The sequence below is a fragment of the Bos mutus genome, chromosome 10, assembly GCF_027580195.1.
Source record: "Bos mutus isolate GX-2022 chromosome 10, NWIPB_WYAK_1.1, whole genome shotgun sequence".
In the NCBI taxonomy this organism is placed as follows: Eukaryota; Metazoa; Chordata; class Mammalia; order Artiodactyla; family Bovidae; genus Bos; species Bos mutus.
Genome location: NC_091626.1, coordinates 14,690,708 through 14,703,922, shown reverse-complemented (window position 1 = coordinate 14,703,922; position 13,215 = coordinate 14,690,708). Strand labels below are relative to the sequence as shown.

Sequence of the window (13,215 nt, the reverse complement as noted above, 5' to 3'; positions counted from 1 at the left end):
GCCACCCTCCATGCGATATCCTGCTTTCACCTATCCCACATCCCAGAACACCTTTCCAAGTGTCAAAGATGTTGTATCTAGAACCAGTTTCCCACCCTACTGCACCCACACTCCCGGCCACTGTGAGTTGGCTTCTGTGCATCCCGCAGCCACTCTGAAAGCAACTAGTGGAACCCGAGACACAGTTACCCACATATACACAGGCGTGCACACAGGCATGCACACACAGCAGAAGGAGCCGCTCATTCCCCAGAAAGCACCCAGGAATTGCCAGCAAGGCCTGGCACCCATCTAAAAACAGGGATCCACCCTCCAAATCAACTGGCAGGAAGTAGGACTCTCGGCTTTGCACACCTGCAAGGGTCCCACTTTCAGGAGGGTTGTCTGAGGACGCTGCACCCAGAGCTGGGTGCTCGACTGGAAATTCACAGGGACCGGGCACTGATCCCGAGAACATGGATTGGAGGCCTTTCCTAAAGAGCCCCTGGGTTTCCGTCTTGTTCTCTTCTGAGTGGCATACGTGTGTGGATGCAGAGAAGCCTGGGCACTCCCCGCTTTGGGGCTGCAGGAATCTCTGAGACCCCCTACCTGCATGCCCTGAGCAGAGCAGTTCCTTGCCTCTGCACAGCCAACCCTTCAGTTTTTGGTGGACCACTTAGCAGGGCATTCTGGTAATGAAGAGGACATTGCCTGGTCCCCAGAGAGACTACTGGTGGGGATCAGAAACAAAGCCAGCCCAATATAAAAAGAAGCATGGCTAGGGTTTGTTCTCTCGCCTCCCTGCTCCCCCACGTGCTCACCTGTGGGGAGAGTGAAGCAGGCGATGTGCATGTTCCAGGTCAGCGATGCCTTTTAGTGACCCCACCTGGCTTCTTTCGATGCCCTCCAGCAGAGGGTGGGCGCAGTGAGTTCCCTGCACCGTCCACCAGCCCCTTCCAAGCCCTGCCTCTTCCAGGCCTCCTCCTCAGCTGAGCCTGGGAACCACCGTCTAGAACTACCATCTGCTCAGCCTGCTCTGAATACTCTCCTTTCAGCAGCCCACCCATGCTGCCAGGCCCTGGCGAGGTCTGCCAGGCCGCGGGGTCAGAGACCAGCCTGTTTCCTCCCACGGCAGGGTACACAGTCACATCGGTCGTGTCCTCCAGGCAGGGGCGGGTGTACGTGGCCGGAGCCCCCCGGTTCAACCACACAGGCAAAGTCATCCTGTTCACCATGCACAGCAACCGGAGTCTCACCATCCACCAGGCCCTGCGGGGCGAGCAGGTAACGCAGAGGGGGCTGGGGGTGGGGCCGACAGGCGGGACAGCAGGGGTGGCGAGGCTGGGAGGGACTGCAACTCAGCTCGTCCCTCACAGGACTGCCCCCAGATCCAGAAACATCCTTCCTGGCTAGGGGGGTATGCCTTCTTTATACCCACCTTAGAGCTGATGCTCCCTCCCCAGACAGCCAGATCTCAGACCCTGCTGCTGCAACGAGAACCTGGGAGAACCCATGGAGCCCTTGTCTCTGGTGCACTAGCCAGACCTCTGCCCCCCACCACCAGCATCTCTCTGGTCGTGTCTAGAGTTCAGGGCTCTAGCAGAGGCAACCTCCAGGCTATGACTTCCCAGCTTGGGCTGACAAGGCCCCTAGGCATCTGAAGGGGCACTCATGTTCCTCATGCCACCTTGGTGCTACCAGAAGTGGGAGGAGTCATGCCTCTGCCCACAACAAGGCCCCAGGGGTGCACCAAGATGCCAACTTCTTTCCTTCCCTGGAACGGGCATGATGCAGAACGGTACAACTGCCAATATCACAGCACCCCCCAAGACGTGGTGGGCAGTCTCATGTTAGAAGGTCTGAATGCACGGGGGAAAGCTATGATTAAAGTCAGGGATAGTGAAAAGATCAGGAAACAGGGTTCTGATACAGGTTTTCAATAGCCCAGGAAAACTGTGGTCCTGAGAAGCAACACAGCTTTTCCAAGGTTATTGGGGAGATGCACTGGGTAAAGCTCAGAATCCTGGACTCTTGGTGGGGCTGCCTACTTTGTGCTACCTCCTGACCCCAACGACCCCCACACAAGGCCTTCGCCCCTCCTGCCTGGCAGCATCCAGTGTCCATGGCACCCTGCGCTGAGCTGAGCCCTGTCCAGCTCCTTCCTGTTATTCTTGGCTTGCCCCTGGTGCTCCAGAGCCTGGGAACAGCCCTGCTTCCTGCCTCTTCTACTGCCCTTGGCCATGAGGACACGCTCTCGGCCAGGTCTAACCTCAGTCCCTCTAGCTGCAGGGAGCCATCCTTTCACCATCCCTCTTCCCATCCCAAGGGCACCGGGGACCCGGGCGCTGCTCTGGTCCCAGCCTCCACACTGCCTGCCCATACCCCACCCAGGGCCGGCCCTCAGGAATCCAAGGTTAGACCTTGAGAGCCGGAGGGAATTCGCCGAAGAATATATGACATTTTTACTGCCTGGATCTGCCTCCAACATCCAAACAAGAAACCGCAGCACTGAAAGCAGCTAAGTTAAGTGGATTCCAAATCACCGTGACCCATATAGCTGAGGCCACATGTTTAGACAGTCTCTCTCCGCCTCCCTCTTTGCTCTCTGTCTGCCTCGTAATCATTCTGTGTAGGCACATCTCTCCCCTCCCCATACCGTGTTTATAATTTCCTTTTTCCCCTTTTCTGTATTTTTTTTTTCATTCTCCTCAGTTAAAAGTTTTTAATGCTTGAGGATAAATTTCTTCCGAAAACACCCCAAGCCGGGAAGGGAGAATCATGGGCTTGGGTGTCAGATGGATCAGAGTTCCAACCCAATTTGGCTGTAACCGGCCTTCTGACCTTGGGTTAGTGACTCAAATTCTCTGAGCTTCAGTTCCTTCCCTGTGAAGTAAGGACAATGATTTCTCCCAAGACAGCGTGAGGCTGTAAAGTGCCTCACGCAGGGCCTGTCCTTGGGAAGGGCTCCTTTTCTTTCCTGACCAACCCCTTGCTCCTATAAACATTTATAGAGTACCTCCTGTGTGCCAGGCACAGTGCCCAGGCCTGGACGGAATGAGACAGGAGCAGCACCCAGTGTTGGGGGGCGTCTGTGGAGGGAACCAGTGCTAGGGGGGAGGAGGACGGGGCTGGGGGAGAGCATGAAGAAAGGGACCCCACGGCAGGGGATGGAGTCGGGAAGGCCAGGGATGTCTTTGAACAGGAAGTGACCTGTAGGATGATAGACATGACCTGGAGAGAGGGGAGGAGAAAAGGGTAGAGGCTAAAGAGAAGTATGTGCAGGGGAAGCTGGGAAGCCTGCCAGAGCAGGGGGCTTTTGGAGAAGAGAAATCACTTCAGTGATTTCTGAAAAAAATCTGACAGTGAGAGAAAAAATTTCTGACAGTGAGAGAAATCACTGTCAGGGGGAATGTGGGAGCCAGAGGGTGGGAGCCAGAGGCTGGGGAGGCGGGGAGGCCAGTCCAGGAGGGTCACACTGCAGGTTGGACATTCCCTCCCAAAGCAAGGAAGGGGCATGGTCAGCTTCTGGAAGCCACTCGAGCTCCCCACAGGGGTGGGCTGGAGCGCCAGTCTGGAGATGGGCGGGGAGGGGGTCCTTCCTTTGGAAGGTGCCTCTCCTGAGGAAGAAGCATCAGAAGAGGAGGGAAGTAGATGGATTTGGGACATGTTTGGCATCCACCAAGTGGACTTGTGGGGAGACTGCAGGTGGGAGAGATGGGAGTGGAGCCAGGAGGACCCTTAGGTTTCTAGCTGAGTTGGAGGCATTGCACCCAAGGCGAGAGAGGAACACAGTAAGTGCTCAAATACTGAGAAGAAATCACAAGTCACCACCCAAGGTGCTAAGCCCAGTTATTTGGAAAATAAAATATTGAAAATGAGTTAAATGTCCAACAGAGGACTGATTAAACACGTTTGGCACATGCATAATTTGGAATGTTATACCATATAGTCAAACCTATGGCTTTTCCAGTAGTCATGTATGGATGTGACAGTTGGAGCATAAAGAAGACTGAGTGCCAAAGAATTGATGCTTTCGAACTATGGTGCCAGAGAAGACTCTTGAGTCCCTTGGACGGCAAGGAGATCAAACCTGAATATTCATTGGAAGGACTGATGCTGAAGCTCCAATACTTTGGCTACCTGATGCAAAGAGCTGACTCATTGAAAAAGATTCTGATGCTGGGAAAGATTGAGGGCAAGAGGAGAAAGGTGTGACAGAGGAAGAGGTGGTTGGATGGCATCCCTGACTCAGTGGACATGAGTTTGAGCAAACTCCAGGAGACAGTGAAGGATGGGGAAGCCTGGTGTGCTGCAGTCCATGGGGGTCACAAAGAGTCAGACAGGACTTAAAAACTGAACAACAAAAGTTAAATAATGGAAAGTCAAGTGGTGGTGGAATGGTTAAGGAGCAAAGGGTTGGCGGGGGTGGGGGCCCTCATTCTTTCAGCAGAGAGTCTGAGTCAAAGGCTGCCCACTGGTAAGGGGAGGCCTCTCAGCAACCCAGCCCCATGCCCCTCCCCCATCCCTGTGCCGCAGATAGGCTCTTACTACGGGAGCGAGATCACCTCGGTGGACGTGGACGAAGATGGTGTGACTGATGTCCTGCTGGTGGGCGCGCCCATGTACTTCAGCGAGGGCGGAGAGCGGGGCAGGGTGTACGTCTATAACCTGAGACAGGTACGGAGCGCGGATGCTGGCCAGCTTTCCAGGGGCACCTGACGCATGCCTTGATCAGGTGTCCATGAGGGAAGCTGGGAAGCGGAGGCCAGCGCATGCCTGCAGACTGGAGAGGAGAGGAACCGCCTCTGCCCTTGGGTTTATGTAGCGGGAAAGAAACAGAGAAACACAGAGGGGGATGGTGCAGGCCAGAGTGGGTCATGACCCTGAGAGCCCTTGCCAAGCCCCCTGAGCCTTTTCCTGCCCCTGATTTTGCAGGACCGGTTTGTTTACAATGGAACGTTGAAGGATTCCCACGGTTACCAGAACGCCCGATTCGGCTCCTCCATCGCCTCCGTTAGGGACCTCAATCAAGATTCCTACAACGATGTGGTGGTGGGGGCCCCTCTGGAAGACAACCACGGGGGCGTTCTCTACATCTACCACGGCTTCCAAGGCAGCATCCTGAAGACGCCGAAGCAGGTGCCGCCCCCCACCCTAACCCCCAGAATGAATGGAGCTAGAACTTGGAGTCCTAGTATCTCATTCCCTGTCCTCACCCAGGAAAGGATTGCCATCTGTCCTAGCTCTACCTGCCTCAAGTTGAAATTAGTCTCAAGACCTTCCCGTCACTCCTGTGGATACCCTCTCCCTGCTTAACTTCATCTCCCAACAACAGCAATAACAAAACCCCCCAAGGACCTGAATCCCGCTGGCCCTCACATGCTTTCATGCAACTGACTACATGTGGAGAAGACCTGGGGCTTCCCTAATGGCTCAGTGGTAGAGAATCTGCCTCCCAACACAGGAGACGCTGGTTCGTTCCCTGGTCCAGGAAGATCCCCTGGAGAAGGAAATGGCAACCCACTCCAGTATTCTTGCCTGGGAAGTCCCATGGACAGAGGAGCCTGGAGTGCTAAAGTCCGTGGGGTTGCAAACAGTCGGACACAGCTGAACAAATGAATGGAGAAGGCCTATTTGGGCTCCTCTTCTCTGGAAATGCCTCAGGATAGAAACAGTGCTATACCCAAAAGTGAGCCATCCCAAGCGCCTTCCCCTCAGGGTCATCACTTTTGCCTGTTTTATTAGTAAGCTAGCCTAATATACCACACTTAGAGATAGTGATGGGTTACCTGCCATGTAATGTGTGTTTACATCCCGTGGGGAATTCTTTTCTTAAATAATTGATGTACAATATTATATGTTGCAGATGTACATCAGAGTGGTTCACAATTTTTAAAGGTTATATTCCATGTATAGTTATTATAAAATATTGGCTATATCCCCTGTGTTGTATAATATATCTTCATAGCTTATTTACTTTATACATAATAGTTTGTATCTTTTATCTCCTACCCCATCTTTCCTCCTTTTCCCTCTTCAGTGGAGAACCCTTTTATGACACGTTATTTAATCCAAAAGAATGACTTAATGGTAGAAATTTCAGGTTCCAAAACAGACCAGGAGAGGAGATAGCTTTGGGCTGAGGAAGTTTCCTGATAATTTCAGACAGACTGTCTCCAGGGCTCCCAGTTGTGTTTTCTCCTTAGGGTGCCCACACCCAGCTCTTTCCTTCTGCTTCCTGCAGAGAATCCCCGCCTCAGAGCTGGCTCCTGGCCTCCAGTATTTTGGCTGCAGCATTCACGGGCAGCTGGACCTCGATGAAGACGGGCTCGTGGACTTGGCAGTGGGCGCGCTTGGCAATGCCGTGATTTTGTGGTTGGTTCCCCCATTTTTCACAATTCTTGGGCTCTCTTGAGGGTCCTGATGGATACAGGCTTTAAAAGACACACTTTAGACTCTTTGTCTCTTGTTTTTAATCATTGTCGGCCAAATTCACCCTGTTCTTATCCCGTTGTGACTATGAATTTCCTTTTTATGGATTCACTGTAAGTTATTTTGAAGTCCAAATCCCTCTTCTCAGTGGGGTTCAGAGATTTTAGAGCTATTTAGTGGCTAAAGGGAGAAGGCGATGGCACCTCACTCCAGTACTCTTGCCTGGAAAATCCCATGGATGGAGGAGCCTGGTAGGCTGCAGTCCATGGGGTAGCTAAGAGTCAGACACAACCGAGCAACTTCACTTTCACTTTTCACTTTCATGCATTGGAGAAGGAAATGGCAACCCACTCCAGTGTTCTTGCCTGGAGAATCCCAGGGACGGGGGAGCCTGGTGGGCTGCCGTCTATGGGGTCGCACAGAGTCGGACACAACTGAAGCGACTTAGCAGCAGCAGCAGCAGTGGCCAAAAACCCCCTTAGACTTTTTCCTACAAGTTCTGATTACTGGGGCATTTCTCCCACTTGGCTTCTCTTAAAGGGACAGGCTGAGGATATTCTCCTCAGCTTGGAGGATTTCCTTCTCCCCTAGTGTGAAAGATTTCTTTCCTCCAAATCCCTTCTGACTCCTGGTTTCCTTTCTCAGGATCTCATTTCTGTACCAGTCCATGGATATTTGCCATGCATTTGTACTTGGGGTCTGTGTTAAGCAATGGTCTGCAACTTTTAAAAAAAAAAGGTTTTCTAAAAGTCCATCTATTCTACTGAGTGATGTGTCAGCTACTTTTTTAGCCAAAAAGAAACTTTAATTTGAGCTAATTTTATATATGTTGATACTTTTATTATAAATACAATAACTTAAAGAAAATTTGTGAAATAAATCACTCATAGTTTCATCACCTTAACATTACCACTATTAATATTTTGGCATTTCCCTACCATTCTTTTACCATCTGCATATAATTTTATACAAGTGCAATCACATTTTCATACAACTTAAGAAAGATGTTAAACAGAGATAACTGATGACTTCACGGGGAGAATCTTTAGGTTCTTGGTCCTCAAGAATATTACATTCCACTCAGGAAATGTCTTAGTCCAGGTTCCCTGGAAAACAGAGCCTGAGGCGAAAGCTTGTGCGTCTGCGCTGCTGTGGGAGGGACTTCAGTCTCAGAAGCAGAAGTGAGGGTCCAGGGGAACTGAAGCAGGAGAGGAGGAGAGGGATTCGAGAGGAAAGTACCTAATGAGCTGCAGACTCACACTCTGGGCAGCTCCCTGCTCCAGCATCTCCAGAGAGGCAGAAAGAATACAGCCTCTGCTTTCTGCAACAGCCCCTTAGGGGAGCAACGGGGAGCAGTGTATCTGCGAGTTCCTAGTGTCCCCCCAGTGCCAGGGCCCAAGTGTCAGCTGCCCCACACCTCTGGGCAGCACCGAGGAAGCGGGGTCTCTGCAGGTCCCGCCCGGAAGTTGCACTGGCACCACAGCCTATCAGGTGGGGATCTTAGGTCTTTGGTAGAGACAGCAGCTTGGGCTAAATGTATTCACTGCTTTGGTTCTAGCCAGGAAGCAAGACAGGTGAACAAGGCCCAGGTTAGGGGGTAGATGTTGTCTCCCAAGTCTGTGGGGCAATACATAAACTACGTTCTTTACAGGAAACAAGATAAACATACAACCAGAAGAATCGGTCCCACAGAGTGGATTCAGTCAAGCCCTAGCTTGTGATGTCTAAACCTGAGTGCTACCTGAGTGCTGCTGAAACTGTGGGCTGAAGCCCTCTAGGGAAAATTTAGAGTCAAACTCCCTGGATCTCAAACATGACTGCCATTAGCATCACCTGGGAGCTTTTAAACCTCTCATTACCCAGGCTTTACCCTGACCACTTAAAGTAAAATTTCTAGGTCAAGAACTCAGGCATTTAAAGAATCTCCAGGTGTTCGCTTCCAGTAGGCACCTAAGTCTGAGAACCACTGATAAAAGCCATTATATTTACACAGCATTTTGCAATGTCAAAGGGCATTCTCACTTACGTACTTTGATTCGCACAATTCCCTGTCAGAGAGATCACGTGGTCTGTCCAGTAGGAGCCAAGACTCAAACTTACCCTTCTCACTCCACAGCACAGAGGCGGCGCCATCCCCCTTTCACTAAGAAGAGCAGGGTATTAGCACAGATAATCATGCTACAACTCTGAAGCATGTAAAACTCACTACACTTGTTTCTTTTTATATAAATGCATGGTTTGGAGAGGCAATAGTTTCCTTCCCTAACTCTATTTGACTTAGTCAATACGAGAGTAAATTCGTATTTCCTTGACTGCCTGGATGGGGCAGTGTTGGGATGGGTGGATGAGTGGGGAGTCTTAGAACTGTGAGTCATTTTCTCCTTTGGCTGCACACTGGAATCACCCGGGGTGCTTTAACACGCACGTTCTCCAAAGTGTGGTCCAGGTACCAAAGGCACTAACATCACCTGAGAGCTTGCTAGAATACCAGGCCTGCTTTTTAACAAGATCCCTAGGAAATGTGCAAATATACTGAAGTCTGAGAAGCATTGCTTTACAACATGTTGATGCTGATTCTGGTTTGATTTGACAAGGAGAGCAATTTGGGGATCAGGATTTTTTAATTTTTATTTTATAGTATAGTTGATTTACAATGTTGTGTTTCAGGTGTACAGCAAAGTGATTCAGTTATACATATGTCCATTTTTTTCAGAGATTTTTCCCATAGAGGTTATTACAGAATATTGAGTAGAGTTTCCTGTGCTATACAGTAGGGCCTTGTTGATTATTTTATATATAGTACTGCTGCTGCTGCTAAGTCGCTTCAGTCATGTCCGACTCTGTGCGACCCCACAGACAGCAGCCCACTAGGCTCCTCTGTCCCTGGGATTCTCCAGGCAAGAACACTGGAGTGGGTTGCCATTTCCTTCTCCAATGCATGAAAGTGAAAAGTGAAAGTGAAGTTACTCAGTCATGCCCAACTCTTAGCGACCCCATGGACTGCAGCCTACCAGGCTCCTGCATGTATGGGATTTTCCAAGCAAGAGTACTGGAGTGGGTTGCCATTGCCTTCTCCAATATATATAGTACTATATATATGTTAATCCCAAATATTTCCAGTTTATCTCTCCTCTCCATTTTTAACGTTTGGTAACTGTAAGTTTGTTTTTAAAGTCTGTGACTCTGTTTCTGTTCTGTAAATATGTTCATTTGTATCTTTTTTTAGATTCCACATATGAGTGATATCTTATGATATTTGTTTTTCTCTGACTTCACTTAATATGGTAATTTCTAGGTCCATCCATATTGCTGTAAATATCATTATTTCATTATTTTTTATGGATGAGTACTATTCCATTTTATATTCCATATGTATATGTATGTATGTACACCACATATTCCTTATCCGTTCCTCTGCTGATGGACACTTAGATTGTCTCCTTGTCTTGGCTGTTGTAAACAGTGCTGCAGGGAACACTGGGGTGCGTGTATCTTTTTGAATTATGGTTTTCTTTGGATATATGCCCAGGAGTGGGACTGCTGGATCATGTAGTAGTTCTATTTTTAGTTTTTTAAGGAACCTTCATACTGGTGTACCAATTTATATTACCACCAACAGTGAAGGAGGGTTCCATTTTCTCCCCACCCTCTCTGGCATTTACTGTCTGCAGATTTTTTTGATGATGCCATCCTGACCAGTGTGAGGTGAGCCCTCCTGGTAGTTTTGGTTTGCATTTCTCTGGTAATTAGGGATGTTAGACATCTCTTATTGTGCTTTTTGGCCATCTGTATGTCTTCCTTGAAGAAATGTCTATTTAGATCTTCTGTTCATTTCTTGATTGTGTTGTTTTCTTTTTTGATATTGAGCCGCATGAGCTATTTGTATATTTTGGAGATTAATCCTTTGTCAGTCACTTCATTTGCAAATATTTTCTCCCATTCTGTGGGTTGTCTTTTTGTGTTGTTTATGATTTCCTTTGCTAGGCAAAAGCTTTTAAGTTTAATTAGTCTCATTTGTTTGTTTTTGTGTTTATTTTCATTACTCTAGGAAGTGTATCCAAAAAGATATTACCGCAATTCATGTCAAAGAGTGTCTTGGCTATGTTGTCCTCCAACATAGGAAAACATCTTGAAATGTTTTCACAGGAAAACACAAATCTTAAATTTGCGTCTTTAATCCATTTTGAGTTTATTTTTCTATATGGTGTTAGAGAATATTCTAGTTTCATTTTGTTTGCATGTAGCTGTCCAGTTTTCCTGGCACCATTTATTGAAGAGACTGTCTTTTCTCCACTGTATATTCTTGCCTCTTTTGTAATAGATTAATTGACCATAGGGATTCCGTGGTAGCTCAGCTGGTAAAGAATTGACCATAGGTGTGTGGATTTATTTTTGGGCTTTTTTTTTCGTGTTCCATTGATCTATATTTCTGTTTTTGTGCTAGTACCATGCTGTTTTGATTACTGTAGCTTTGTATTGTAGTCTGAAGTGAGGGAGCCTGATTCCTCCAGCTGTTTTTCTTTCTCAGAATTGCTTTGGCTATTTGGAGTCTTTTGTATTTCCATACAAATGTTAAAATGTTTTTTTCTAGTTCAAACATCAGGAGTTTTTAAAGCTCTCCAGGTTACTGTAGTGGACATGCAGGGTTGATGTGATGAGGCAAAAGGATGTCAGTATGGTCTGTAGCAAGCATACCGCTAGGAAAATGACAAAGGGTTGCCTTGAGGGGCTATGAGATTACTTAGCCTGCCCTTCACTACTTGTGCACATTTTTGCCCAATCCTGTGACACCAGAGCCCCTCTCTGCAGGCCCCACCACCTCCTCACCCTCCAGTGGTGGTTTTAGAGACCCCATTCCATCTGGCTCTCCACCTTCCCCCAGGTCCCAGCAGGGCAGCCTTGCACCCTGCCCACCCCTGCTTCTCTCCCTCCTCCTGCAGGTCCCGCCCTGTGGTTCAGATCAATGCCAGCCTCCACTTTGAGCCATCCAAGATCAACATCTTTCACAGGGATTGCAAACGCAGCGGCAGAGATGCCACCTGCCTGGCTGCCTTCCTCTGCTTCACGCCCGTCTTCCTGGCACCCCATTACCAAACTGCAATAGTCGGTAAATCCGGCCCCTCCCCACTCCCCCAGCTCTAGTCTCTCCCCGGAGGACTTTGTGTTTCCTCTGTTTCTAAATCTGGGCTTTTGCTGAAATGGGTTTTGAGTGCCAGGGTCACACCTAGAGCCACGTTTGATGACTTCTAGATGTCCATTCAGTGCTCTCATTCCAAAGGGCAGAGAGGGGGTCTCATGCCAGGGAGACGATGGCAGTGAGCAGCAGTGACCAATGTGGGAGAGGCTGGGGAAGGTGGAAACAGTCAGAGATAGGGTTTGAATCAGAACAGGGGACGAGAAGCAGTCTAATAGCTTAGGGTGTAGAAGCTGTGAAGTCAGATTCCGAGAAAGAGTCAGACCCATGAGGGATCTGAAACAGGGTACCAGGTGGATAAAGACCCAAGTAGCAGTGGTTTCTGCTCAAAGTGAGCTTGAGTCCACAGCAGGACAGTTTCCTTCTGAGGGTCCTTCACTCTCTTCCAAGGCTGGGATCAGACACTGGCTTGTGACAGCCCTGGGCCCAGTCATCCCCAGAAAGTGGCAGCTGCAGGTTCCAGGACCAGACTAGGCCAGTGCAAGAAACTGGGACCACAGAGAGCTGCTCAGCCAAGGAGCAGGACCAATCAGATGACTTAAAAAGGGGTGTTCCAGAAGGAAGATGAGAACAAAGGCAAGCCTGGGTGGTGGTGTCCTTCTTTCAGCTTCTATGAAAGGAGAATAATACCAAGGACTTGGCACACCCAGAGTGCTGCTGTGGTACCAGAGAAGGGGCTGGGCTTTTCTTACATTTAGCAAAAGATCAACCCAGTTGAAAGGGAGGGGAATGCAGTCTTTAACCTCAGAACAGTCTTAGGTTTGAGAAGCTGGTGGGCAGGGCCTGGCCAGTCCTCCCTAGTGTGATGGGAACTGCCACCTGCAGACACTCAGATCCAGGCCCAACAGGATCCCAGAGCAGAGGGTGAGACCTGGGAAGGTGACAGGAGAGGGCAGAGCTGTGTTGACTCCAGAAGGGGCTCAAGTGGGGGCATCACCATGACACCCATACTGTCTCCTCGCCTCTTCCACTGCGTTCACTCTCCCCTCCATCTCCTCCTCTTTCTTTATCCCTTCACTGCCAATTCCATCTCCCTTTCTCCTTCTTCTGCCTCCCTCTTCTTTTTAGTTCCTTCCTTTGGCTTTTCTCACTGTACTGCTTGCTCTCCATGTGGGAGTTTCCTGCCTACATTGAGCCTTATGAGGGGAGAGGAGTAGCTCTTCCTTGGCCAGCCTGGAGGGCTTCCTGGAGGAGGCCGACTTTCCGAAGGCTATTTGTAAAGGGAAGTAAACAGTCTTTGGTGGAGATGTGGCTCCACCTCCATGGTCTTCCCCTCTCCTTCCTCCAGGCATCAGGTATAATGCCACCATGGATGAGAGGCGGTACACACCGCGGGCCCACCTGGACGAGGGTGGCGACCGGTACACCAACAGGGCCGCCCTGCTCTCCTCCGGCCAGGAGCACTGTGAGCGGATCAGCTTCCACGTGCTGGTGAGCCGGATGCCCTGCAGCCCCAGAAGCAGAGCCCAGGCTCCTCCAGGAAGAGAACAGAGCTGGAGGAGGTGCTGCCATGGAGAGGCAGAGAGCTCAGCTGCTGCCAGGCTGGTGCTGAGCCCCCAGCAGACCTCAGGAGGCCAGCAGGGAGCAGTGTCCTGGACCTTGGGCACCCA

At 49.7% G+C, this 13,215-nt stretch overlaps 1 protein-coding gene across 1 annotated transcript in view; it reads left to right on the top strand.

The window, feature by feature from the left end:
• Positions 1–13,215, top strand: part of ITGA11 (integrin subunit alpha 11) — a 133,178-nt gene that overhangs the window by 95,951 nt on the left and 24,012 nt on the right. The window contains exons 12-17 of the mRNA XM_070377343.1: positions 1,115–1,263; positions 4,516–4,656; positions 4,915–5,118; positions 6,224–6,354; positions 11,352–11,518; positions 12,894–13,036. Of these exons, the coding sequence (XP_070233444.1) occupies positions 1,115–1,263; positions 4,516–4,656; positions 4,915–5,118; positions 6,224–6,354; positions 11,352–11,518; positions 12,894–13,036 (935 nt within the window). The remainder of the gene's footprint in view (positions 1–1,114; positions 1,264–4,515; positions 4,657–4,914; positions 5,119–6,223; positions 6,355–11,351; positions 11,519–12,893; positions 13,037–13,215) is intronic.